The sequence below is a fragment of the Emys orbicularis genome, chromosome 5, assembly GCF_028017835.1.
Source record: "Emys orbicularis isolate rEmyOrb1 chromosome 5, rEmyOrb1.hap1, whole genome shotgun sequence".
Taxonomy (NCBI): Eukaryota; Metazoa; Chordata; order Testudines; family Emydidae; genus Emys; species Emys orbicularis.
Window position 1 is genome coordinate 36,971,212 of NC_088687.1, and position 26,790 is coordinate 36,998,001.

Sequence of the window (26,790 nt, forward strand, 5' to 3'; positions counted from 1 at the left end):
ATGAGCACTGTGGGCAAAGTAAGACAATGGTGTACACTTGTTTGGTGCTGATTTCCAATCCTCCTATTTGATTGCATAGCATGGGTACATCTGCTCAGAGTGCTGTGCAGGTACCACATGGTGCACTCTTCCTTTGCAGCAGTGACAAGGGTGGCACAGACGGAGAGTGCTCATGTCTCCTGCTCGGGGCACTATAGAGCGCAGTAAGTGGAGAGTAAAGTAAGGGATGCTGCAGTCCTGGTGTTCCCTTGATTTCACTGGGGATTTGGGGGGAAGACAGATCACACAATTGGTATGGAGAGTAGCAGGGTCAGGCTGAGAGCAATACTCCTGGGCTGCAACATGGGGAATGTGCACCACTGTGCAGAGAAGCTGTTTCTGAAATTAAGATGCATAGAAAAGGGTTTTTATTAAATCTAACCTTAAAAAATTGGACTAGGACAAAATGTGGCAAATCAGAGAATGGAGCACATTCCTGGTACATGTGCTGCCCCGACATATGCCATGGTTTGACTTTTATTCCCTGTTATTTTGTTGTACTGCGTACCTGGTCAGAAGTATAACTGTTTCCCTGGAATGTTAGTATGGATTATAGTATATGAATGTTACAGATCTAGGGCTAAGTGCAGCATGGGGCCCAGTCCTTCAGTCTTTATTTTAGTATTATTTATTATTACTTGGTTAGCGTTAACAATATACTCTGCAAAACAGAGTGGTGTACAGCCTCAAGTTTGCTAGAAATCTGTTTGTTGCTCCTCAGGAAGGAGTAGGGCAAACATGGCTTGGAACAGCTCTTAGGGGCCATTACATCGGTGGAATTGCTGAAATGCAAAGCACTGCAGAAGATAGGGGCCAGTGCATGCATAAGGGAAAACTTCCTTTGATTTAAATGCAAGCAGGGTTAGGTCCTGACAGTTACACCTAATAAATTATTTTGCAAGGCACTCTCATTCCATTAACTCTGTCCAAGTTCACATTTCTCCAAGAAACTTTACAGTTCAGTAAAAATATAATACTAATAGGGAGAGTTATGATGAAATACTGGATGATGGCAACAAGAAAAAAATAACAGGACAACAATGGTTGCTAACTGATTGCAAGATTCCATTCCTGACAGTTATAAATATCTAGTTACATTGGAAGCCAAGAGGAATTCATTTCAACAAACTGTGCTTGAGGCTGTTCCACAGTAAACCAGATCCCTAACTTAAATAGTTGTTAGAAGTGAAATTAAATTATATGCATTATATGAAATTAAATTATATGCATCCGAAGAAGTGGGTTGTAGCCCACGAAAGCTTATGCTCTAATAAATTTGTTAGTCTCTAAGGTGCCACAAGTACTCCTGTTATTTTTGCGGATACAGACTAACACGGCTGCTACTCTGAAACCTGTAAATTAGGACTGCAGTTGAGTTAATGTTAATTGTTCTATTAACTGAACAATTGTTCAGTCAGATTGTTAGATTATTCCTCTGAAACACCTCGGTAGCTATGTCTACAAAGCAGCTGAAGTTCTGCAATCCAGAAAATATGTTTTAATTTAGCTGTATATTTGAGTCCCATGTCTGTTTTTTAAATTACATTTTAAGATTTAAAGGATGAAAGCTAAATTGAAAGCCTCAGACTCCTAATTTCCATCAAACCTAATAGAATCTGGATTAAAATTCTATATGAAAAGTTGATCATACAGAGATAAATATAGTCTGTCTTTTTAAAGTATTAACATAGCCCCCCATAACCACAGTATCTGAAGTCCAGATCCACAAAGGGACATAGGCACCTAAACCCCAGATTTAGGCTCCACTGAAATCCACAAACGCTCCTAGGGTGCTACTTAACTCTGTAGGTGCCTAAACTCACTCAGCACCTACACTTGCTATAAAAGTTCCCTAGGCACTTAAGTTTCTACCTCCAGGCATCTGCACTATACTTCACTCTAGGAATATAGATGCATATCTCATGCTTAAACCCCAGCAAGATCCTCAAACCTGGTGAAGATAGGCATTCCCCAGCCTATCTTGCCTGTGGGACCTGATCTCTGGAATTTTTAGTGCACAGTAGCAGGTCACACGGCCAGTTAGTGCATGACATGCTAGCCCAGCTTGCCACACACTAAATCGCCACCTGGACAAGTCTTTTCTCTGTAACCTGGTGGAATTATTATTAACCTGGTGGCTACGGCACTCACATAGGAGGAGGAAGACCCAGGTCCAGTCACCTGCTCCAAAGACGGTTTAATTATTTATCCAAAGTAGAACAGCTTCAATAGGAGTCTGTGGCAGGCAGAACTACTGATTTAAACGAGAGCAAAATCTGTCCCACACTGATGTGATAGAAACTGTTGGCCATAGTCAATATCTGTGAGCCAGACAAGGGGAAATGTTGGCCCAAAACATACAGAACCTCAGTTGAAATTGTGTTATGTTTATTTATGAACATTGAAAATATAAATAAATCAGAAAATCTCATGTTCAAGTGAAGCAGTTCATCTTTCTAATCCTTTACACCCTGCACAATTATCTGCTTCTCCACTGAAGGACACCACTTCTGCAGCAGGATCCTAGACTGCTGCACCTCAAAAGTGCCACAGTGATTTCTTCGCCCTCCGACCTCCCTGCATTATTTCACAGTCTCAGTTCTGCCCAGTACACTTGTTGTCAGTACACAGATTCACTAAGGCAGCCTTTAAAAAGTATATTACTTTTATAGGGTCCATTCATCATTGCCTCCTGTCAGGGATCTGGTCAAGCTCCCCTTGCGGGATACTTGCCAGACCGCTGTGAGGGGATCCAAAAGCTGAATCTCACACGCCTTAGCTTGCTGGGGCGTGGCACAGTTTAAACATTGTCCCTGACTTTGGACCTCCTGGCATCCACTCCTGGCGCAGATCTCGTATCTGACATCCCTCTAGGCAGTAGGGACCCTGCAGCCCAACTGCTTAGGCCCAGAAACTAGTGTATTCTCCCTCAAGCCTCCCCAGCAGCTCTTGCACATTCCCCAGGATCCCACCCAAGGGGTGAGCTTTCTGGTTTACAGCTTACCTCCTTAAGGGTACATGACAATGAAAGCCCACAGACACACAGACAGGTTTTGCAGAGGATTCTAAACACCATTACCCTTTACTTCACCTGAGAGATACACCATTCTATACAAAGTACTAAACAAACCTATATGTATTTCCCCTGCCTCCGTTTCCCCACCACTCTGGACAATTCTTTGGGCAAAGTCCAGAGTCCTCTATAGCGTCCAGGTTCCTTTCTCTGCCCCCCCCCCCTCCTCCTGCATATGGACTCTCTGGTCTCTTCTTCTCCTTCCTTCCTTCCTTCCTTCCTCTCTCTCTCTCTCTCCCTCTCTCTCTGCCTCTAAAATGGCAGCTGAAAGACCCTCTTTTTATAACCTCCAGCCTCCTTTGGCAGGTGACCACAGAACCCTACCAGGTGACATCATTGCCAAGTGACCTCTCCCTCTGCAAATCTGTCCTCATGGACAGGAACCAGCCTTATGTCTCACCTGAATAAGTGATCATTTAAGATCTAAAGACTGACCTTGTGGTCCCTGGTCTGGTAGGTATGTGCTACAGCCCTGTCAGCAAATGATCCACCGAGAGGCATTCCATGATACAACAGTTTCATAATAGCAAGCAGAATTCATCAGCTGCACATAGACAGAGTCCCCAAATTGTCACACACTACACCTTGTGCTTTCAGTGCAAAGCGAGTGAAAAGTGGAAATAAAATGCTACCTTTCTGACCTGGTAGCATTTTTACAAGACTTTGCACACTAATTGTGCTGATGTCAATTACTACACAAGGTGCAGAGCAACCGTCAATCAAGCCAATAGGCTGAAATTCACACCCCTGTGCGGAAGGCCAGCACAAGGCCTACCCAACCACTTAAATCTCAACTAAAACCTAATCCCAGCTCTGGACTGTTCCTTGGCACAGCTGTAACCCTAACCCTGTAGGCCTGTGCTGGCCCTCTGCACAGGGATGTATTTCACCCATATAGTTGGATTTTGCAATGGGTTTTAGTAAGTCAGTCACAGTTCATTCAATTTTTTTAAAATTCTCAGTCATTTAAAATGATGCCAGTTGGCAGCTCTGATTTCTATGCTTCTTAGCTGGCTAAAAGGAAAAAAAAAAGTAAAATGTCATTTACAAAAAGTGTACCCATTGACTCAAACACGGTGTCTTTTCTCAGCTATTTTTGAGGACACAGCTACCCAATTCAGGCTGCTCTAGTTAGAATAGTATCTGGATACTGTCACTAGAAATCCTTCTTTTTAAACATCAATTCATAACTTAAACAAATTAACTTGGAATACAGGGTCTCAGCCAAAAGTAATAACTCTAAACAGCTAAGGGGTAGATTACTGAATATTTCTAGTTGTACAAGTCTTAAAAATAGAAGCCAAGACTGCCTTATAATATTTGTCAAAAGAACAGACTGAATATCACCTTCCCTTCCCAGTGCAGGATTACTCTTGGCATCTTGGCAGAGCAGCCTTAAAACTGACAACCAGATACAAGTGGATTCTGCTGGTGTAGGTGAACCCCCAGGGCATGTAGGGCTTGCTCTTGCATAGGGGGTGTGTCAGGGCGTGGCCTGGAGAAGGACTGGAGGCATGGCTAGAGCGTCCTGTGCTCCAGATAACCCTAGCTGCAGAGTGGCTCCTGCCTTTCATTCATTCAGCTATTTTTGTGTTTTGTATTTAACTTCCTTCTTGCCGACTGTCAGTAGCCAAAGTAACATGCTTTGTATATCTATGCCATATTCAGTGGCGTGCTGCATTTTCACTAAAGTCTTCACAAGCAGGATTCTATGGGTTTCCATGATTCTGGTTCAGCTCAGATAATCGGCCCTGTCCTTCAGTTCTTACTCATTCAAGACCTTTTGTCTGTGTCAGGACTGAAAGATCAGGAGCGATAACAGCTTCAGTAACTTAGAAAGTTATTGTCATACTGTAGGCCAAGAGGTTACTAAAATCACAGTAATGAACACATATGTTAGATGCTTACAATACTATAGATTTCTTTCTAAAAACCTATTACCACAGACCCTGTTCTGTTTTATTATAACAGCTGCTCCCGGTATTATGGGTGCAGCAAAGCAGCTCCTTATTAGCACCAGTGTTCAAAATCCCAAGGAAAATGTTGAGCTATTTTTCACATAATTTATCTGTATGTATTATAGTTCTTCAAAGATTCAGATTTGTCCTCATTAGCCTGTGGCTCCATGCTTGGAGATTCTTAAAATGCTTAAGCTTTAAGGAGGAATTAAATTGTTGAACACATTTCAAACAACATAAGAGTTATTAGAAGGCCATATTCCTGTATTCTTTACTCTGGCAAAGCTCACTTCATGTCAATCAATGGCCGCTTTGCCTCAGCAAGGAATGAGAGACACACATGCTGTCCTACCATGGGAGGAGTGGGGGGAGGAAAGAGTACTCAAGCTGCTGTGACTTTGAACTTTTTGGATTTCAGTCAGATCCCTCCAGAGGGAGGCATTTATGACACTGTGGAGAGGAAAAGAGGAAAAGAGACAGGGCTGGAAACACCAGCAGACTCAACGGATCTACAGAGACCTTTGAACAGAACCAGCAATATGAGTTCCCTTTCCCTTCCCCAGGCAACATGACTCCCTTTGGAGCTGTGCTGCTATTGGTTCTGCTCCCTCTCCAAGTGGTTAGAAGGTACAAAAGAGAATTAATTCTTCTTTATTCAGCAGTTATTTCCCCATGGAAATCCACATGTCCTGAGAGGTGCACATTGCACAGAGGCCTGACTATACATGAAGTTCATACAGAAGAGCTGCCATGATCAATAGGGGCTAAGGCGTAGCATGACACTGATCCTGCTCTCCCCCATCACCTACATGATGCACACAATTCAGGCTTGTTATGCTCTATTTTGCCTCTCTTCATCTAGTATCACATAGAAAAGGGGAGCGGATGGCCCTATTGCATTTGGGTCATACTATTTATGATACTTCTGTATCAGAGTGGTGAGAATTAATGCATCTACAATGTAAATAAAATGGGATGTAAAGGGCAGATTAATAAAGATTGGAAAATTATTGTCTTTCTAAACAATGCAGATTATCTTGTTTCTGAATTCCAAACTTGTCACAGACCTCAACTTCAAGCTGATTTTATATGGTATGGATCCCAATTCTGATTTCAGTTACACCAGCCTTTCTTCTGGGGACCATCATTCATAGATTCCAAGGCCAGGAGGGACCATTGTGATGGTATAACACAGGCCAGAGAACATCCCCAAAATAATTCCTAGAGCAGATCTTTTAGAAAAACATCCAATCTTGATTTAAAAATGATCAGTGATGAAGAATCCACCATGACGTTTGGTACATTGTTCCAATGGTTAATTACTCTTATCGTTAAAAAATTATGCCTTATTTCTAGTTTGAATTTGTGTAGCTTCAACTTCCAGACATTGGATCATGTTCTACCTTTCAGTGCTAGACCAAAGAATCCATTCTTAAATATTTGTTCCCCATGTAACCAAGTCGCCCCTTAATCATCTCTTTGTTAAGATAAATAGATGGAGCTCTTTGAGCTATCACTATAACACATTTTTTCCAATCTCTAGTCATTTATCGTTTTTGTGGCTCTTCTCTGAACCCTCTCTATCAACATCCTTCTTTAACTGTGGGCAACAGAACTGGACACAGTATTCCAGCAGTGGTCACACCAGTGCCAAATATGCAAGTAAAATAACCTCTCTAATCCTACTCAAGAGTCCCCTATTTATGCATCCCAGGATCATATTAGCTCTTTTGGCCACCCTGTCACAGTGGGAGCTCATGTTCAGCTGATTATCCATCACGACACCCAAATCTTTTTCAGTCACTGTTTCCCAGGATAGAGTCCCCCATCCTGCAAGTATGGCCTACATTCTTCATTCCTACATGTATACATTTACATTTAGCCATATTAAACTGAATATTGTTTGCTTGGGTCCAGTTTACCAAGTGATCCAGATCGCTCTGAATCAGTGACCTGTCCTCTTCATTATTTACCACTCCCCCAATTTTTGTGTCATCTGCAAACTTTATTAGTGATGATTTTATGTTTTCTTCCAGGTCATTCATAAAAATGTTAAATAATGTTGGATTAAGAAGCAATCCTTGTGGGATGCCACTGGAAACACACCTACACAATGATGATTCCCCATTTACAATTTGAAAATGATCAGTTAGCCACTTTTTAATCCATGTAATGTGTGCCATGTTCATTTTATATCGTTCTGGTTTTTTTAAAAATTAAAATGTCATGTGGTACCAAGTCAAACATCTTACAGAAGTCTATCTCGTTGACACTATTATCTTTATCAACCAAATGTATATGTTTACCCAAAAGAAATATCAAGTTAGTTTGAAAGGATCTATTTTCCATAAACACATGTTGATTGCATTAATTACATTATCCTCCTTTAATTCTTGATTAATCAAGTCCCGTAGCAGATGCTCAGGATTGATGTCAGGCTATAATTACCCAGATCACCCCTTTTACCCTTTTTAAAAATTGGCAGAACATTAGCTTTCTTACAGTCTTCTGGGACTTCCCCAGAGCTCCAAGACTTACTGAAAATCAACATTAATGGTCCAGCGAGCTCCTCAGCCAACTCTTCTAAAACTCTTGGACCTGCTGATTTTAAAATGTCTAGCTTTGGTAGCTTTTGTTTAACATCCTCTGTAGATACTACAGGAATGGAAAGAATGCTATCATCACCATATGATGAGAATATATCATTTGTTTGTTTCCCAAATGCAGAACTGAAATATTTATTGAACACTTTTTCCTTTTCTGCATTATTATTGATAATTCTACCATTTCCATCTAGTAAAGGACCAATACCATTGTCAGGATTCTTTTTGTTCCTACTATATTTTAAAAGCTCCTTATTGTCCTTAACTCTGTTAGCCATAGATTTCTCCTGGTCTCTCCTTGCTTCCCTTATCAATTTTCTACAATTCCTAACTTCTGATTTATATTCATCACGATCAGCCTCCCTTTTCTTCCATTTGCTATACATTTTAATTATTTTTTATTTTTCATTTATTTAAATTAAATTATTCTTGATTCACCCCAGGATGAATGAGATCAGGATCTTGCTCTTTATTTTTCAAAATGCACTGTAGAGAGTGCAATAAAGTAAAATCTTTAAATCTGAAATGTACTTACTCCTTTCCAAGGTTATTAAATGCAAGGCAGCCATTGCCTGGGAAGCAGGCAACCCCTTTTCTATTGAGGAGGTTGAAGTCGCCCCACCCAAAGAACATGAAATTCGAGTTAAGGTAAGTGATCTAGATTGACACTGGTGTAAAACTAGAGTAGCATAGCAGTGAAGGCTATTCCATTTGAAAGAAGCAGTTAAGATTCACCAATATATCCTGGCTGTGCAAAGCAGTCATAAACATAAACGTAAACAGCTTAAAAGCCCATTTATGATGGGTTGACAGCTGCTTTGTGTTGCTGAAGTGGGGCAGAGCAGACAGAGTGCACTGCGTTCCCTAAATCATGATAATCAGATTTAATTCACTTTGTGTGTTGCTTCTCAGCAACAACAACAACAAAAAGAAAAAGAAAGAGAATGGTCGTACATTTTGGGCTTGTTTGACTCCAAATGAGGGCATTTGGAGGGCATTCAAATGTTTATTTTCTACTGTACATGTTGACAATGGTTGGGTCGTGCAAAACCACAATGCTAATGAAGTTCCAGTGCTTGGGACTATCAAGGCAATAGCTCAAATTTCCCATCAAACTTGGTGGTATTGCAATGGTAAGAGCAGCCCTCTAATTTGATTCAAGTCACAGTTGTAATTCTCCATTATCAACCTACAGTGTGAATGTAAAGGTGTTACTGCCTTGCAGATTGTTGCCACGGGGGTGTGCCGTAGTGATGCTCATGCTGTAAGCCCCAGTTTTAAAGAGGGTCTTTTTCCAGTCATCCTGGGCCATGAAGGAGCAGGAATTGTGGAGAGCACTGGACCAGGAGTGACTAAATTTAAACCAGGTACTGAGATATTAGTTATACCATTGCAGTGTCAGGGCCTTATTCGCCATTCGCACACAAGGGCTATATGTTGGTGTTGCACTGTTGAAGTCAATGATTTATACTGGTATAAACTGCTGAAACCAGTGAAGAACCAGGCCTTCTACCAGGATAGAAGTTTAAACCTCAGTGGTTATACACTGTGGAGGCTAAAATGCAATGGGATGAAGCATTTTGTCTCCAAAGTTATCTGTTATGCCAGAAGACATGGCACTAGTAAATTTGTTTAAAAAGAGTGCATATAAACTGAACTCCGCCTACACGCCCCCCCACATGTGATCGGGGATATGATTACTCTCTGTAAATACATTGCGGGGGAGGAGGGTAAACACCAGGGAAGATGAAGAGCTATTTAAGCTGAAGGACAATGCTGGCACAAGAACAAATGGGTATAATCCAGCCTTGAACAAATTCAAGCTGGACATTAGAAGTTTTCTAACTATCAGAGGGCTGAGGTTATGAAACAGCTTCCCAATAGGAGTTGTGGGGCAAACAACTTAATTAGTTTTAACAAACAGAGCTGGACAAATTTATGAGTGGGATTGCATGACAGGGTTGCTTGTGATGATGGGGGCAAGGTTCAGCAGCCTGATTGTCCTTCCATTTTGTCTTACATTCCTAAAACCTCATGCTTTAGGACTCATCCCTTTGGGTCAGGAAGGGATTTCCCCCTCCCAGTTTATTCGGAGGGATGGGAGTATCTCCTTATTCTAAAACAGCAGAGATGGCCGCAGCTGGAGATGGGACACTGGATAGGGTGGGCTAGTACACATTGCCAGTGGCATTGGGATTTCTTTATTTTTGCCTTCCTCTACAGCATAGGGGGCAGGTCACTTACTGGAATCATCTGGGTATATCTCACTTAATCAGTTCCTAGATATTGCAGGGGCCTCAGGCACTGATGCACTTCAGTCCCTCCAATTCTCTGCTTGTAGCACATAATAGTTTAGTTTCCGGAGGGCTGTAATATTTTAGTCTAATTTTGGTTGTTGGGTTTAGTAAAGGGATGAGCAAACTTTTTGGCTCAAGGGCCACATCTGGGAATAGAAACTGTATGGCGGGGCATGAATACTCAGAAAATTGGGGTTGGAGTGCGGGAGGGGGTGAGGGCTCTGGTTGGGGGTGCGGACTCCGGGGTGAGTCCAGAAATGAGGAGTTCAGGGTGTGGGAGGGGGCTCTGGGCTGGGGCAGTGGAGTGGGATGCAAGTGGGGGTGAGAGCTCTGGGCTCGGGGTGCAGGAGGGTGCTCCGAGCTAGGACCGAGGGGTTCAGAGGGTGGGAGGGCGATCAGGGTTGGAGCAGGGGGTTGGGGCGTGGGGGGAGGCTCAGGGGTGCAGGCTCCTTGCGGCGCTTACCTCAAGCGACTCCCAAAAGCAGTGGCATGTCCCTTCTCCAGCTCCTACGCAGAGGCGCGGCCAGGCGGCTCTGCACACTGCCCCATCCGCAGGCGCTGCCCCTGCAGCTCCCATTGGCTGTGGTTCCCGGCCAATGGGAGCTGCAAGGGCAGCGCTTGGGGTGGGGGCAGTGTACAGAGTGGAGGCTCCTGGCTGCCCCTATGTGTAGGAGCCAGAGGGGGGCCATGCCGCTGCTTCCAGGAGCTGAGTGGAGCGGCCCCCAACCCTGTTCCCCGGCTAGAGCTCGAGGGCCAGATTAAAACGGCTGGTGGGTCGAATCCGGCCCGCGGTCCGTAGTTTGCCCACCCCTGGTTTAGTAGGTGGGTCTGGGTGTTGTTGGTGTGCTGTTATATACAAGAGGTCAGGCTAGGTAATCTGGTGCTCCTTTCTGGCTTTGCGCACTAGGAGTCTGTGATAAGCAGTAACTCTGATGTAGCTACTGGAGATACGATTACAGTTGTTTAGGATTTGAGAAGGAAAGACCACAAAGCAATTCACATGGATCCTGCTGGAGATATGTCCCCTTCAGTTATTGTACACAGAAAGAACAGAAAAATATCTGCAGAGTAAACTAGAAATAGAAACTTATGCTGCCTGGCCAAAGAACTCTTGGTGTATTTAGATTGAACAAACTGGCCTCCACTGCTCCCGTTGCTGAAACACCCAAGTTCTATCCTTTTCTTCCCCCTGCCCATATTTTTTTGTTGGTTGAAGTCACTGATCCAGAATCTTCTCCACTCACAAGTTTGAAAGAACAGCTTCTGAAACTGATGCCCTTGGGGCTGGTTGGCAACAAGTGATTGATGAGTGTCACCAGGGCTGTCACTACTCCCCAGATCCAAAGCTTATCCTGCCACGCCCAGTCTCAGGCAAGGAGGTTTATTCTTTAAAGAGAGGTTAACAAACAAACACAACACAGTCCTAACTCAGCTCTTGGTCCCAGGCTTCAGGGCCCCAGCCTCTGTCCGCTCTGCTCCCTCCCAGAGCAGCAGCTACAGGGCTGCATCCCTGGCTCTAGGGACTAGGGTAACCAGATAGCAAGTGTGAAAAATCGGAACAGGGATGGGGGATAATAAGCACTTATATAAGCCAAAGCCCCAAATATCAGGACTGTCCCTATAAAATCGGGACATCTGGTCACCCTACTAGGGACCCACCCACAGTAGCTAGCTCAGGGGTGGGCAAACTACGGGCCACGGGCCGGATCCGGCCCCTCAGGGCTTTGGATCCGGCCCGCAGGATTGCCCTCCCGTGGCCCTGCGGGCCCCGCGCCACTCTCAGCAGCGGCCGGCCCAACGTCCCTGCCGCCCCCGGGCCCTTGCCTCCAGGCACTGCCCCCCGCAGCTCCCATTGGCTGGGAACGGGGAACTGCGGCCAATGGGAGCTTCGGGGGAGGTCCCTGGAGGCGCGGCAAGGGCAGTGCACGTGGAGCCCTCCGACGCCCTCCCCCAGGGGCCGCAGCGCTTCCTGGAGCGGCGCGGGGCTGGGGCCGGGGACAGGGCAGGCATGCAGGGAGCCTGCCCTGGCCCCGGTGCGTGCCGCTGCCACCCCGGAGCCCGAACCCCTCCTGCACCCCACCTCCCAAATCCCTGCCCTAAGCCCCCTGCCTGCACCCCTCCTGCACCCCAACTCCCTGCCCTGAGCCCCCTCATATACCCCGCTTCCCTGTGCACCCCAATCCCCTCAGCCCCCTCCCGCAGTCTGCACCCCTCCTGCACCGCAACCCCCTGCCCTCAGCCCCCTCATACAACCCACACCCCTCCTCTGCTCCAATCCCTTGCCCTGAGCCCCTTCCTGCACACCACACCCCCTCCCACACCCCGCACCCCAACCCCTTGCCCTGCATACAATTTCCACACCCAGATGTGGCCCTCGGCCCAAAAAGTTTGCCCACCCCTGGGCTAGCTCCACTGCAGTACAGCTTCCTCCTTAGGGCTCAGCCTATCTCAATCCTTCCTTCTCCCTGCTGCCTATTAGCAGCCCTTAATAGGCCCAGCTGTAGCCCAGACCTCTTTAATTATCTTCATTGGACTTACCCACTCCAGTCCAGGGCACTGGTCTCAGTCTATCCACAGAGACCAGCTAACCTGTGACAATGAGCAAAGCAGGTGGCTCTTCCCTCTCTCATCTGATGATCAGCTATTGTAATGCTATCAGGCTTTCCCATTCCCATCTATAACCTCTGGGGCATTTTTTGGTGTTGTTTTTAGGGTGGGAGGTTGTTTTGTTTTTACACAACTGCACAGTGATGCAACCTTCTCTTTTCTGGTTTGCTGCATCACCACTCTGAGTTCATCCAAAATGTGGCTGCTAAAATTATCTTCTTTGCCCGCTGATCTAAACATCTCACCCTCCCTTTGACTTCCTCCACTGTTTCCCATGTGCCTAACAAACAGAATTTAAACTTCTTGTGCTCACCTTTAAGGCTCTATCCAACTCAGTTCTGGCTTTCATCTATCTCATCCCTTGCCTCCCTCTGATTATGCCAGTCTCTGTGCCCTGTCACTGTCCCACTCCCAGCTCTGTGCCTTCCCCCATGTTGCCCAAAATACATGGAATGCCCTTTTCATTGCAGCACACCAAGCCACCACCTCCTCACTCAAGTCTTTCCTAACTGCTTGTGATGATGAGGTTCTGGTGGGACCCAACTGAGAGTGCCAATTCAGGACAAATGGCTAAAACAGGGCAGTCACAGCCCAAGGCTGGGGTTTTTCCACCTCTAAGGCAAACCAAACCAGCCAGACTAAGAGGACTTCGGTCTCACCCCACTGGCTAACCACAAGTCTCACAAGCAATTCCCTTAGACACTCCAGTTTCCCAATATCACCACCAGTGCCACTCGTTATGGGGATGAATGGTTATGAAAACCAATACCCCAGAAAAAGAAAAAAGGTTCTCCTGATCCCATAGGACCAAGCCCCAGACCCAGGTCAATATACAAATCAGATCTTACCCACAAATCACGCTGTTGTCAATCCTTTAGAATCTAAAATCTAAAGGTTTATTTATAAAAGAAAAAAGATAGAGATGAGAGCTAGAATTGGTTAAATGGAATCAATTACATACAGTAATGGCAAAGTTCTTGGTTCAGGCTTGCAGCAGCAATAGAATAAACTGCAGGTTCAAATCAAGTCTCTGGAACATCCCCAGCTGGGATGGGTCATTCAGTCCTTTGTTCAGAGCTTCAGTTGTAGCAAAGTCCCTCCAGAGATAAGAAGCAGGATTGAAGACAAAATGGAGATGAGGCATCAGCCTTATATAGTCTTTTCCAGGTGTAAGAACATCTCTTTGTTCTTACTGTGGAAAATTACAGCAAAATGGAGTCTGGAGTCACATGGGCCAGTCCCTGCATACTTTGCTGAGTCTCAAGACATATTTGCCTTTTCTCAATGAGTCCATTGTATAGCTGATGGTTCTTAATGGGCCATCAAGCAGGCTAGGCAGAGCTAACACCAGCTTGTCTGGGATGTCACCCAGAAGCATAGCATAAGTTTGCAATACAGACAGTATAGAGCCAATATTCATAACTTCAACTATAAAACTGATACACACATATAGACAGCATAATTATAACCAGTAAACCATAACCTTGTCTTAGACACCCCATTTGACCCCCTTTATACAAGATTTGGGTGCCACTACAGGACCTTGGTTGCAACAATGATCTATATGGTCCCAGATTATATCAATAACGTCACACTGCTCACAAGAAGTATGCACTGGAAATCAATTAATAACTAATAATAAAACTCACTCCCTTTTGTGGGTTGCCCAATGCATCCTGTTTCCTCTGTATATACTCTCCAGGACAGGGACTGTTATTTTGTGTTTTGTACAGCACCCAGCATGCTGTCAGCTGTCCTACCATCACAAGGTCAGTCGACACAGTCCCAGCCTGGAAGAGATGTAGAGCTGTTCCTGTCTCTAGTGTGTGAGAGGGAGTATAACAACACCTGGATTATCATTCTGCTAGGCTAAATCACAGAGTCACATACTGAGTGGAAAATAGACATTCAATGTAATATGGAGTAAGTAATGTTGTTAGAAACAGTCAATCATGTGAGCTAAAATACTGAATGGAATATTTAACATCGCAAGCAAATCAGAGGTTGAGTAACTAACAGAGAATTATCAGAAGGGTAGCCGTGTTAGTCTGTATCCACAAAAACAACGAGGAGCAGAGAATTAGACATATATAGGGCCTACAGGAGTTCCAAGAATGGAGAACTTATAGGGCTGGGCCTATGAGACGTCAAAAAAAAAAATAACAGCAAATTTGGTAATAACTTTAAACAAACAATATCTAATAAATATTGATTTTTCTAGGTGACAAGGTTATCCCACTCTACGTCCCTCAGTGTGGCCAATGCAAGTTCTGCTTGAGTCCAAAGACCAACCTTTGTGAAAAGATCAGGTAGGAATTGCAAATATTTTACCTTGCAGGGAGCAGTAGGAGAGGCTTTTCCATTGGGCCACAGCTGGGGAGGGGCTGAGAGGCAATCATGGAGGCAGTTACAGTTCCATGATTCTCTGGGCAGCTTCATCCTGGGGACTGCTCTAACTTTCATGAGCTGGGATAGGCCATCCACCACCTGGCAGTAGCTAGAGCACCGCATGCTCTAGCCATGCCTTATCCCTCCTGCCCCTAACATGTCTCTTACACTGGGGTGAGAATGATGGTATAGGAGCCAGCTACACTTCTTTATGGGTCTCCCGCCATACCAGGGAAAGACGCTGCAGGGAAATGCGGGGGCTTTCCTCTCCCTTTTTGTGCCAAGAGGAGTCAGGTCAGAGAACACTTCACTTTCTAGTCATCTTGCTTGCCAGACACTTAGAAAGTGTAATGAATAAAATATTGGTCTTTGCCAGCTTTTAAATCCAAGTAATAGCCATAGGAAATTTATTCTCAAGTATCTAGTTAAAATATGTGACTGTTGGGAGCCAGGTAGCACACTAATCTAGCAGAACATCTGGAGACCCCAGTTAAAATCCTTGCTCAGGACAGACATGAAAATGAGTTTGATGGTTGGTCTCCTCCTAAACCAGGGGTGGGCAAACTACGGCCCGGAGGCCACATCCGGTCCTTCAGATGTTTTAATCCAGCCCTCGAGCTCCTGCCGGGGAGCAGGGTCAGGGGTTGGCCCCGCTCCGCATGGCTCCCAGAAGCAGCAGCACGTCCCCACTCCGGCTCCTACGCGTAGGGACAGCCAGGGGGCTCTGCACGCTGTCCCCGCCCCAAGCACGACCCTGCAGCTCCCATTGGTCGGGAACCACGGCCAATGGAAGCTTCAGGGGTGGCACCTGCGGACAGGGCAATGCATAGAGCCGCCTGGCTATACCTCTGTGTAGGAGCCGGAGGGGAGACATGCCGCTGCTTCCGGGAGCTGCTTGAGGTAAGCGCTGCCTGGAGCCTGCACCCCTGTCCCCCTCCTGGGCCCTAATCCCCTGCCCCAGCCCTCCGAAACCCTCAGTCCCAACCCGGAGCACCCTCCTGCACCCCTAACCCCTCATCCCCAGCCCCACCCCAGAGCCTGCACCCCGAGCTGGAGCCCGCACCCCCCATCCCAACCGCCTGCCCCAGCCCGAAGCCCCCTCCTGCATCCTGAACTCCTCATTTCTGGCCCTACCCCAGAGCCCACTCCCACAGCTGGAGCCCTCACCCCGTCCTACACCCCAACCCCCAATTTCATGAGCATTCATGGCCCGCCATACAATTTCCATACCCAGATGTGGCCCTTGGGCCAAAACGTTTGCCCACTCCTGGCCTAAACTCTACTGTTCACATTCCCCAAAGACCAACTCACCATTTGGCAAAATTGACAAACTTTGTTCAAGTGCAGTAGCAGAAGGATGGTGAGTCAGAGTAGGGGGACACTGACAGCAAGGGACAGTGAAGTATAAATTCCGGTTTTGTTGTTGTTGTCTCCCTAGCAAAATTAAAACACCTATTTCTGATCAAGACCTGATGCCTGATGGTACCAGCAGGTTCACCTGCAAAGGGAAGCAGATTTACCACTTCATGGGGACTAGCACCTTCTCTGAATACACTGTTGTAGCGGAAACCTCTCTTGTCAAAATTGATGCTGCTGCTCCCCTGGATAAAGTCTGTCTGATCGGCTGTGGATTTTCCACAGGTTATGGGGCTTCCCTCAATACTGCCAAGGTGAGCTAATTAAGGCTCAACTACTCACTGTAATAACATGAATAGTCCCTTTGATTAGGAACTTGTTCCACATGATTGTAATGAATTCAGTAGGTTTACTAACATGAAAAAGTGAGCAGTATTGTCTCTAAAGGTTAATTTTAAAAAAAGAATATGCTCTTCTGGAACATTAGTCTTAACCATTTTATATTATATAGTATATATAATACATGTATAATGTAAAATAATTTTAAAAAAAAAGTTTTACATAGTGTATTGTTACTGTATTTTTATACAGCATTTTATATATTTTAAAAATCTTTAGTACAGTTCTAGTTTTAAAAACAAAACCGTACTTGACAGTTTACATATAACCTCAGTTTCAAGTTTCCACATTTCTGGTGTTAATTAATAGTAATGAACACTAAGCCAACATACCAAGTTCCATTTGAGAGGTGTGGTCTGGGTGAGTCATGAATCGAAGGTCTTGATATCAAACACACAAAAAGTGGATCATTTCTTATATTTTTCAAACAATAAAAAGGATATGGCCCCATCCAACCTGGGCATTTGATGTGGTTTATTGACATGAGCCGGAGATCACAGACAAACATTTAGAAAGCTCCTTTTGTCTCCAGAGTTCTAAAGCCATTCCCTAACCTTTCTTCTTATTGCAGGTGGAACCTGGGTCTACTTGTGCTGTCTTTGGCTTGGGAGGAGTCGGCCTGTCAGCTGTCATGGGCTGTAAAGCTGCTGGAGCTTCTCGGATCTTGGCAATTGACATCAACAAAGATAAATTTTCATTGGCAAAAGAGTTAGGAGCCACCGACTGCCTCAATCCTCAGGATTTCAAGAAGCCCATTCAGGAGGTTATAACTGAAATCAGCAACGGTGGTGTCGATTTTGCAATTGAATGCATCGGTAATGTTGCTGTCATGGTATGTGTCATGTTCTTCTGCACCAGATATGGACTGGTCACAGAGCTTGCTTATGCACACCAGATGTGTTCACCATAAGATCCTTTACTGTTCTGCCAGGTATGGCTAAGGTTAGCTTTAAATAAGGTATTTTACACACAGTGCCACCTAATGACTGAACCGTATAATACAGTTTAGCGTTCCATTACAGTATGTATATTTTGGTCTAGGTCTGTGCTCTGTTACAGCGGTAATAGGTGTGATAAGAACACTTAGATGGGATAAACAGTCGGATCTATTGAGATTGTTGTTTTTATTAAAACAGACAGTAATCATTTATTACAATTAAATACCCTCCAAGTGTTATGTTCTAAAGATCCTCCCAATAACTGTCTCCCCCAATGGCTCTTCTTCCCAATATGGTACACTCCTGACATGGAACTTACAAGAATAAAGATGCTAATATTAAATTTCTATGGGTTGCACAGTGCCTTTACAGAGGTTACTGAAGGGTGCACTTCCTAGCTGCAACTTCCTGAGATGTTGCTTCTGAGGCAAGCAAAATGTCCCAGGGAGCTCACAAGGCACCTGTTGTTGCTGCACGCTTTAATGGAGAACGGGAAACCGGCCCCTTTTCGGGGATGGATTCTTAGCATGGCTTTTGCTGTCAGAATTCCCCTCTTCTTTCAAACCTGAAGAACAAGAAACAAGATTGTTCCTGGCCCTTGCACAGAGACACAAGAAGGTCCTTGTGCCCTCTTCCTCACTCCCTGGTACCTAGCTCTGTGCAGGTTTGTGATCTAGCAACATGCCTTCATCTGGCCACTGCATCATATGGAAAGCCAAAGGCAACCTCACCTATTCCCACTAAATGCCAACTCAGACACTGCCCATCCTGCTTTTTGGGAAAGAGAACCATATAAGCAAGCCATTACATAAAGCATTTCCATTCAGCATCTTCTCCAGTGCTCACTAGCTGCCCCAATCAACAAGGTCTCCAGATCAGGCAGCAAATCTGTAACCTCAAAGTTCGATTTCCAGCCCTCAATAACACAGACTGAACGTAAGTTCTCCTCACCTTTATATGCCGCCCCCAACGGGATGCATACAAAGTTATCCTATACACACTTTTGGAATTGTATAGATTCATATGGTGCCATTTCACAAGCCAGAAAGCTTCAAAAAGAAATGTATTAAATTACTCAATCTTTTTAATTATTTAGTAATTACTAACTTCTTACATCCTACTTAACCCATACAAACTGGTACCAAGTATACCACAGAGCTGCAACATTTATCCTATCTCCCAGCAAAATTTTGGATTCATGAGTTAAGAAATCATGGGATAGCCTCTATAAACCAAATTACTGTGTCACATGAAGTATTATCATTTACAAGAATATGATTCCAGTGCCAAATTCTGGTTCTGTTCAACCCAATGAGAGTACTGTCATGGCCTTTATTAGAATCAGGATTTGACTTTTAATGCAAATGAAATAAGACTGAACTACTAAAACAAGCATAATTACAGTAAAATATCATAGTCTTTAGGACAGGTGATCATGGTATTGTTCAGGTAAGACTAAACACAGTAGTGACTTTTTGGAGGGCATAGAGTTCATGCAATCTTTCTGCATAATTATGTTAAGTCAATCTTACTTGTTTTGCAAATTTTCAGAACACCTTTATGTCTAGTTGAATTGCAGTGGTGGGGAGAGCGATCTTTTCATTTTAAGCACCTTCGAACACATTTATTGCCATGATGAAAACTACCATTTTTCCTGTTCTTTGTTTTCTGGAAATTAGACAGTTTCTGATCCGTAACAGTAATTTACCTCTTACCCCATGGCTAGTATCTCAGTCCTCACTCAAACTCCCATTAAAGTCCATGGAAGTTTAGTGAACTATGAACTGAGTAAGGGCCTAAAGCCTGACCCCACAAGCAGTAATGAATTCATCTTCTGCCCTTTAAATCTGAGTTTGCTTTGTCTTTCAGAAAGCTGCCCTGGAGTGCACCACGGTAGGCTGGGGAACTTGTACGATTGTTGGAGTGGCTCTGGGTGGACAATCAATCCCGGTTTCTCCAATGCAGCTGATAATGGGAAAGAAAATAAATGCCACTTTCTTTGGAGGTCAGTTTTCCCACATAGTTTAGCCAAAAGGAAGCGGGAGGGTGGAAGAACAGTTATATCCATCTCATCTGAGATCTAAGATATATTTCCCAAAACATGATGGCCATTGTTTTGCCACCACATTTGGCGAAATATAAACAAATAAACAAAACTATCTACCATCCAATTCAAGAAAATTAATCCAAAATTGCACAATCTTGCCCCCTTTTCAGACAGCATTCTTGGAAGCCAAGCTGTTTGCCATCTTCTATTTTTATAGGAAAAACAGAATGTTTCCATACAAGAGAGTAACCATAGCAGTGAGACATTTTACAAGGGGAGAATGGGGAGAGGTATCTGGAGCTGCTGAATCCTTTGAAATTTAGCAATTCCAAAAATTGCAAGCCCAAGATCTAGTATATTCACCCTATCTTTTTATATAGCTGTGAATCACTGTAATTATGTTCATCAGAAAAGATTGGAATTACTGGTCTGCAGGGAGCACTTCACCCCTGAGCTTCAATCACTACATTAGCTCCCTACTGAACCCTGGATCAAATTCAAGTTCATGGCCCTACCCTTCAAAAATTCCCACAAGCAGATCTATCTGACAAACTGCATCCTCCTCCACCACAAAGATAACTGTGCTCCTCAAAACAAAAAAAGCTATCAGAGTCAAACCTCACGAGGACGGGAGACCAAGCTCTCTCAGCAGCCAGCCCAGGATTTTGGAACTCAATTCCTGAAAGGGTCAGGATGATCATGGATCACTGCTTTCAGCTTCCAAAGGCACAAGCCCATCTCTACACCCTACCTGCCTTCAGCAATAATAACAATTAACACAACAAGCCAAGTAACCAACACAATTTAACTTTCAGTGTCATAGGAGGGGAGAGAGAACCATAAGACAAAGAATCACAGGAGAAATTCACCATGGCGGAAGTCCAGCACAAGGGCTATTCACCACTCACACCCTCAAAGCAAAGCTTAAGTGGGACTGAACTGGTGCACAGGCCTCATGCTGGCCCTCTGCACAGGGGTAAATGTCACCCACTTGATTACTTGGTTATGGTCTTTTAAGGCTCAGATACCACAATGATGAACATGGTATAAATATGCACATCAGGAGTCTAAATGGCTATTAAATAAGATATACCCCAAAATCAGTTAAGGATATTTTTTATATTGTTGTACATACAAATATTCATAGAATCATAGAATATCAGGGTTAGAAGGAACCTCAGGAGGTCATCTAGTCCAATCCCCTGCTCAAAGCAGGAACAATTCCCAACTAAATCATCCCAGCCAGGGTTTTGTCAAGCCTGACCTTAAAAACCTCTAAGGAAGGAGATTCCACCACCTCCCTAGGTAACCCATTCCAGTGCTTCACCACCCTCCTAGTGAAAAAGTTTTCCCTAATATCCAACCTAAACCTCCCCAACTGCAACTTGAGACCATTACTCCTTGTTCTGTCATCAGGTACCACTGAGAACAGTCTAGATCCATCCTCTTTGGAACCCCCTTTCAGGTAGTTGAAAGCAGCTATCAAATCCCCCCTCATTCTTCTCTTCTGCAGACTAAACAATCCCAGTTCCCTCAGCCTCTCCTCATAAGTCATGTGCTCCAGCCCCCTAATCATTTTTGTTGCCCTCCGCTGGACTCTTTCCAATATTTCCACATCTTTCTTGTAGTGTGGGGCCCAAAACTGGACACAGTACTCCAGATGAGGCCTCACCAATGTCGAATAGAGGGGAATGATCACGTCCCTCGATCTGCTGGCAATGCCCCTACTTATACAGCCCAAAATGCCGTTAGCCTTCTTGGCAACAAGGGCACACTGTTGACTCATATCCAGCTTCTCGTCCACTGTAACCCCTAGGTCCTTTTCTGCAGAACTGCTTCCTAGCCATTCGGTCCCTAGTCTGTAACAGTGCATGGGATTCTTCCGTCCTAAGTGCAGGACTCTGCACTTGTCCTTGTTGAACCTCATCAGGTTTCTTTTGGCCCAATCCTCTAATTTGTCTAGGGCCCTCTGTATCCTATCCCTACCCTCCAGCATATCTACCACTCCTCCCAGTTTAGTGTCATCTGCAAACTTGCTGAGAGTGCAGTCCACGTCATCCTCCAGATCATTAATGAAGATATTGAACAAAACTGGCCCCAGGACCGACCCCTGGGGCACTCCACTTGAAACCGGCCGCCAGCTAGACATGGAGCCGTTGATCACTACCCGTTGAGCCCGACGATCTAGCCAGCTTTCTATCCACCTTATAGTCCATTCATCCATCCCATACTTCTTTAACTTGGTGGCAAGAATACTGTGGGAGACCGTATCAAAAGCTTTGCTAAAGTCAAGGAATAACACATCCACTGCTTTCCCCTCATCCACAGAGTCAGTTATCTCCTCATAGAAGGCAATTAGGTTAGTCAGGCATGACTTGCCCTTGGTGAATCCATGCTGACTGTTCCTGATCACTTTCCTCTCCTCTAAGTGTTTCAGAATTGATTCCTTGAGGACCTGCTCCATGATTTTTCCAGGGACTGAGGTGAGGCTGACTGGCCTGTAGTTCCCCGGGTCCTCCTCCTTCCTTTCTTAAAGATGGGCACTACATTAGCCTTTTTCCAGTCATCCGGGACCTCCCCCGATCGCCATGAGTTTTCAAAGATAATGGCCAATGGGTCTGCAATCACATCTGCCAACTCCTTTAGCACCCTCGGATGCAGTGCATCTGGCCCCATGGACTTGTGCTCGTCCAGTTTTTCTAAATAGTCCCGAACCACTTCTTTCTCCACAGAGGGCTGGTCACCTTCTCCCCATACTGTGCTGCCCAGCGGCAGCTGACCAGTCTGGGAGCTGACCTTGTTTGTGAAGACAGAGGCAAAAAAATCATTGAGTACATTAGCTTTTTCCACATCCTCTGTTACTAGGTTGCCGCCCTCATTCAGTAAGGGGCCCACACTTTCCTTGACTTTCTTCTTGTTACTAACATACCTGAAGAAACCCTTCTTGTTACTCTTAACATCTCTTGCTAGCTGCAACTCCAAGTGTGATTTGGCCTTCCTGATTTCATTCCTGCATGCCTGAGCAATATTTTTATACTCCTCTCTGGTCTTTTGTCCAATCTTCCACTTCTTGTAAGTTTCTTTTTTGCGTTTAAGGTCAGCAAGGATTTCACTGTTAAGCCAAGCTGGTCGCCTGCCATATTTACTGTTCTTTCTACACATTGGGATGGTTTTTTCTTGCAACCTCAATAAGGATTCTTTAAAATACAGCCAGCTCTCCTGGACTCCTTTCCCCCTCATGTTATTCTCCCAGGGGATCCTGCCCATCAGTTCCCTGAGGGAGTCAAAGTCTGCTTTTCTGAAGTCCAGGGTCCGTATTCCGCTGCTCTCCTTTCGTCCTTGTGTCAGGATCCTGAACTCTATCATCTCATGGTCACTGCCTCCCAGGTTCCCATCCACTTTTGCTTCCCCTACTAATTCTTCCCGGTTTGTGAGCAGCAGGTCTAGAAGAGCTCTGTCCCTAGTTGGTTCCTCCAGCACTTGCACCAGGAAATTGTCCCCTACACTTTCCAAAAACTTCCTGGATTGTCTGTGCACTGCTGTATTGCTCTCCCAGCAGATATCAGGGTGATTAAAGTCTCCCATGAGAACCAGGGCCTGCAATCTAGTAACTTCTGCTAGTTGCCGGAAGAAAGCCTCGTCCACCTCATCCCCCTGGTCTGGTGGTCTATAGCAGACTCCCACCTCGACATCACCCTTGTTGCTCACACTTCTAAACTTAATCCAGAGACTCTCAGGTTTTTCTGCAGTTTCATACCGGAGCTCTGAGCAGTCATACTCCTCTCTTACATACAATGCAACTCCCCCAACCTTTTCTGCCCTGCCTGTCCTTCCTGAACAGTTTATATCCATCCATGACAGTACTCCAGTCATGTGAGTTATCCCACCAAGTCTCTGTTATTCCAATGACATCATAGTTCCTTGACTGTGCCAGGACTTCCAGTTCTCCCTGCTTGTTTCCCAGGCTTCTTGCATTTGTGTATAGGCACTTAAGATAAGTCGCTGATTGTCCCGCTTTCTCAGTCTGAGACAGGAGTCCTCCCCTCTTGCACTCTCCTGCTCGTGCTTCCTCCCGATATCCCATTTCCCCACTTACCTCAGGGCTTTGGTCTCCTTCCCCCAGTGAACCTAGTTTAAAGCCCTCCTCACTAGGTTAGCCAGCCTGCTTGCGAAGATGTTCTTCCCTCTCTTCGTTAGGTGGAGCCCGTCTCTGCCTAGCACTCCTCCTTCTTGGAACACCATCCCATGGTCGAAGAATCCAAAGTCTTCTCTCCGACACCACCTGCGTAGCCATTCGTTGACTTCCACAATTCGATGGTCTCTACCCAGGCCTTTTCCCTGCACAGGGAGGATGGACGAGAACACCACTTGCGCCTCCAACTCCTTTATCCTTCTTCCCAGAGCCACGTAGTCTGCAGTGATCCACTCAAGGTCATTCTTGGCAGTATCATTGGTGCCCACGTGGAGAAGCAGGAAGGGGTAGCGATCCGAGGGCTTGATGAGTCTCGGCAGTCTCTCCGTCACATCGTGAATCCTAGCTCCTGGCAAGCAGCAGACCTCTCTGTTTTCTCGGTCGGGGCGGCAGATAGATGACTCAGTCCCCCTCAGGAGGGAGTCCCCGACCACCACCACCCTCCTCCTTCTCTTGGAAGCGGTGGTCGTGGACCCCCCATCCCTAGGACAGTGCATCTCATGCCTTCCAGTGGAGTCTCCTTCTGCTCCCTTCCCTCAGATGTATCATCTACTCCACTCTCCGCATTAGTACCTGTGGAGAGAACATGAAAACGATTGCTCACCTGTATCTCCATTGCTGGTACATGGACGCTCCTCTTTCTTCTTCTGGAGGTCACATGCTGCCAATTTTCTTCACCGTCCCTCAGTCCCCTCTGCGCAACCTGCTCCGATTCTTGAGAACGTTATCAAACTTGGAGATCTTCAAAAACAAATTACTATTCTAAATTATACAACTAGTTTTAAAAGTAGTGGCTCGCTTCCTAACAGATTAGAGAGACCAGGCTCTCCATTCTGTGAAATGAAGTATGTGAATGACCCCTCCTGAGTTGATGATATTTTGCCTACAATTTTGTTTTTCTGTGCCAAATCCTCATTGACTTCAATGGCCATTCCACATATGGAATGAGAGTAAGCTATGACTCTAAATGCTTTTTTAATGACTGACAGCTCCATAAACTACAACCTTGTATACTTCATGGTTTAAGCAAGAGAGAGTCTTAAATAACTGTTCTGAACTTAAATTAATTTACATGTATATTCTCCTACCTGAAAACTGTTGTGCCACTTGATAATTCTAGAAGTAACTGGAGAGAACAGGGGTAGTTTAAAAAACCTCACAGGAAAAAATGTTCAAGTTGAGCACTGATTTAATGAACACGCCGCTGTTACTTTCCTCTCTTCATAGAAAATACAAGTGACTTTTTTCACGGCCTAGGCTTTGCCAGGGAATACCAGCAGATCCAGGATGCCAGCTGCTCCCCATAGTGGAAAGTGCAATGAGAAGGATGGGTTGAGATGACATAGGCTGCCTGTATCCTCAGTCCCCCCAGGGAACCTGGAGGCAGCCAGCACAGCCCAGAAATTGTGATGGGCCTGCTTAGGAGAGGACATAACAAGTGTGCCTAGGACATGCGCTGATCCACAATATCTCTTGGGCAGCCTTTGGGGAGAGGGGTACCTTCCGTAGAGTCCCTGCCATAAATTAATGCTGACCTCTCCCAGTGGAACTCAAGGGGAGAATCACAGTGCAAATATCTCCTCCTGGAAGTCAATCTCCCCAAAGACATAGCTGCAGGAGGGTGCAGATTCCACTCCCTCCTGGGCCAGAGGAAGCAAATCAACTCCACTTAAGAATGACTTTGGTCTTTTCAATGAAGTGCTGACCACACATGTACCTCTCTCACTAATTTTCTGTTCCTATTCCTGAACCAAAATTATCTTTTTTATGACCAAGTTATGTAAATACTGCCTGTTTGATTTGGGGTGTTATATGCTTTGTTGCAGGTTGGAAGAGTGTAGATTCTATACCAAAGCTGGTGTCTGATTATATGGCAAAGAAATTCAGTTTGGATGCCTTGGTGACGTACACTCTGCCATTCGACAAAATCAATGATGCTTTTGATCTTATGTATGAGGGGAAGAGGTAGGTTGTTATCAAGAAATTAAATCAGCCTTATCTTTGCTGATATAGCACCTTTAAAACAAAACATCATTAAAAAACCCAGCAAAAGCCTTATTCCTGCTGCTCACTTAGCAAAGCACAACTGATAGGGTGATCAGATAGTGCTTTCAAGGGGTTCCCCAAACAGTTTCCTAGTCAGCCCAATGTATCAGGCAGGGGTTCATGTGCTTCCACAGAGGAGGGTAGAGGGACTGGGAAATCTACATTTAAATAAAATACTTTCTTATAAACAAAACTAAAAAAAGGAGGTATCAGCACTGAGCAAACCAACCTTTTTTTTTTAAAGCTTTTAAGTTACGCTTTTGCTGGAAAAATTTATACTTTATTCCTGAGATATATACTGAGTATACTGATAGCATAGCACTGCGTTCAACTTGTGCAATTTGAAGGGTGCATGTGAGGGGACATTTTAGAGGCGCCATGGCCACTGCCATCTGGACCAATCTGGCCTATTGCAAAAGCCAAAATTTGTCTTGCCAAGTATTTTAGTGACATTCCACCACAGGATTATGTTACTTGTGGCACGGACAGGTTTAGCAAAGAGCAGGTGACTCCATCCAAGGCAGGGAAACTAGCCCAAATTTCCCTTTGCTGTGGGGACAATTTTAAGAGGAACTCCAAACATCCCCTGCACCCCATCACAGCAGCAACCTCTGAATCCTAGCACTTCACCCTCCCAGCACAAGAATAGTTCTGCTAAGTTGGTCAACAACTGACAGAGGTGGGAATGGCTGAGTGTTTAAACAGAAGCAGCCACGTAAGGTAAAAAGCGAGCATTGTCCATATGCAGATGTTATGCACAAATGTTAAATAAAAAGTTACAAATAAACAACGTTGATATATTTTTCTATTTTCTGTTTGCAGCAACAGAACCGTCTTGGTTTTCTAA

The 26,790-nt window shown here is 44.9% G+C and overlaps 1 protein-coding gene across 1 annotated transcript; it reads left to right on the forward strand.

The window, feature by feature from the left end:
- LOC135878936 (all-trans-retinol dehydrogenase [NAD(+)] ADH4) lies at positions 1-26,790 on the forward strand. The gene is made up of 9 exons (XM_065404694.1): positions 1-18; positions 8,220-8,321; positions 8,899-9,040; positions 14,799-14,886; positions 16,404-16,635; positions 17,292-17,552; positions 19,528-19,663; positions 25,724-25,862; positions 26,766-26,790. The coding sequence occupies exons 1-9, from the start codon at positions 1-3 to the stop codon at positions 26,788-26,790; spliced, it is 1,143 nt and encodes a 380-aa protein (XP_065260766.1).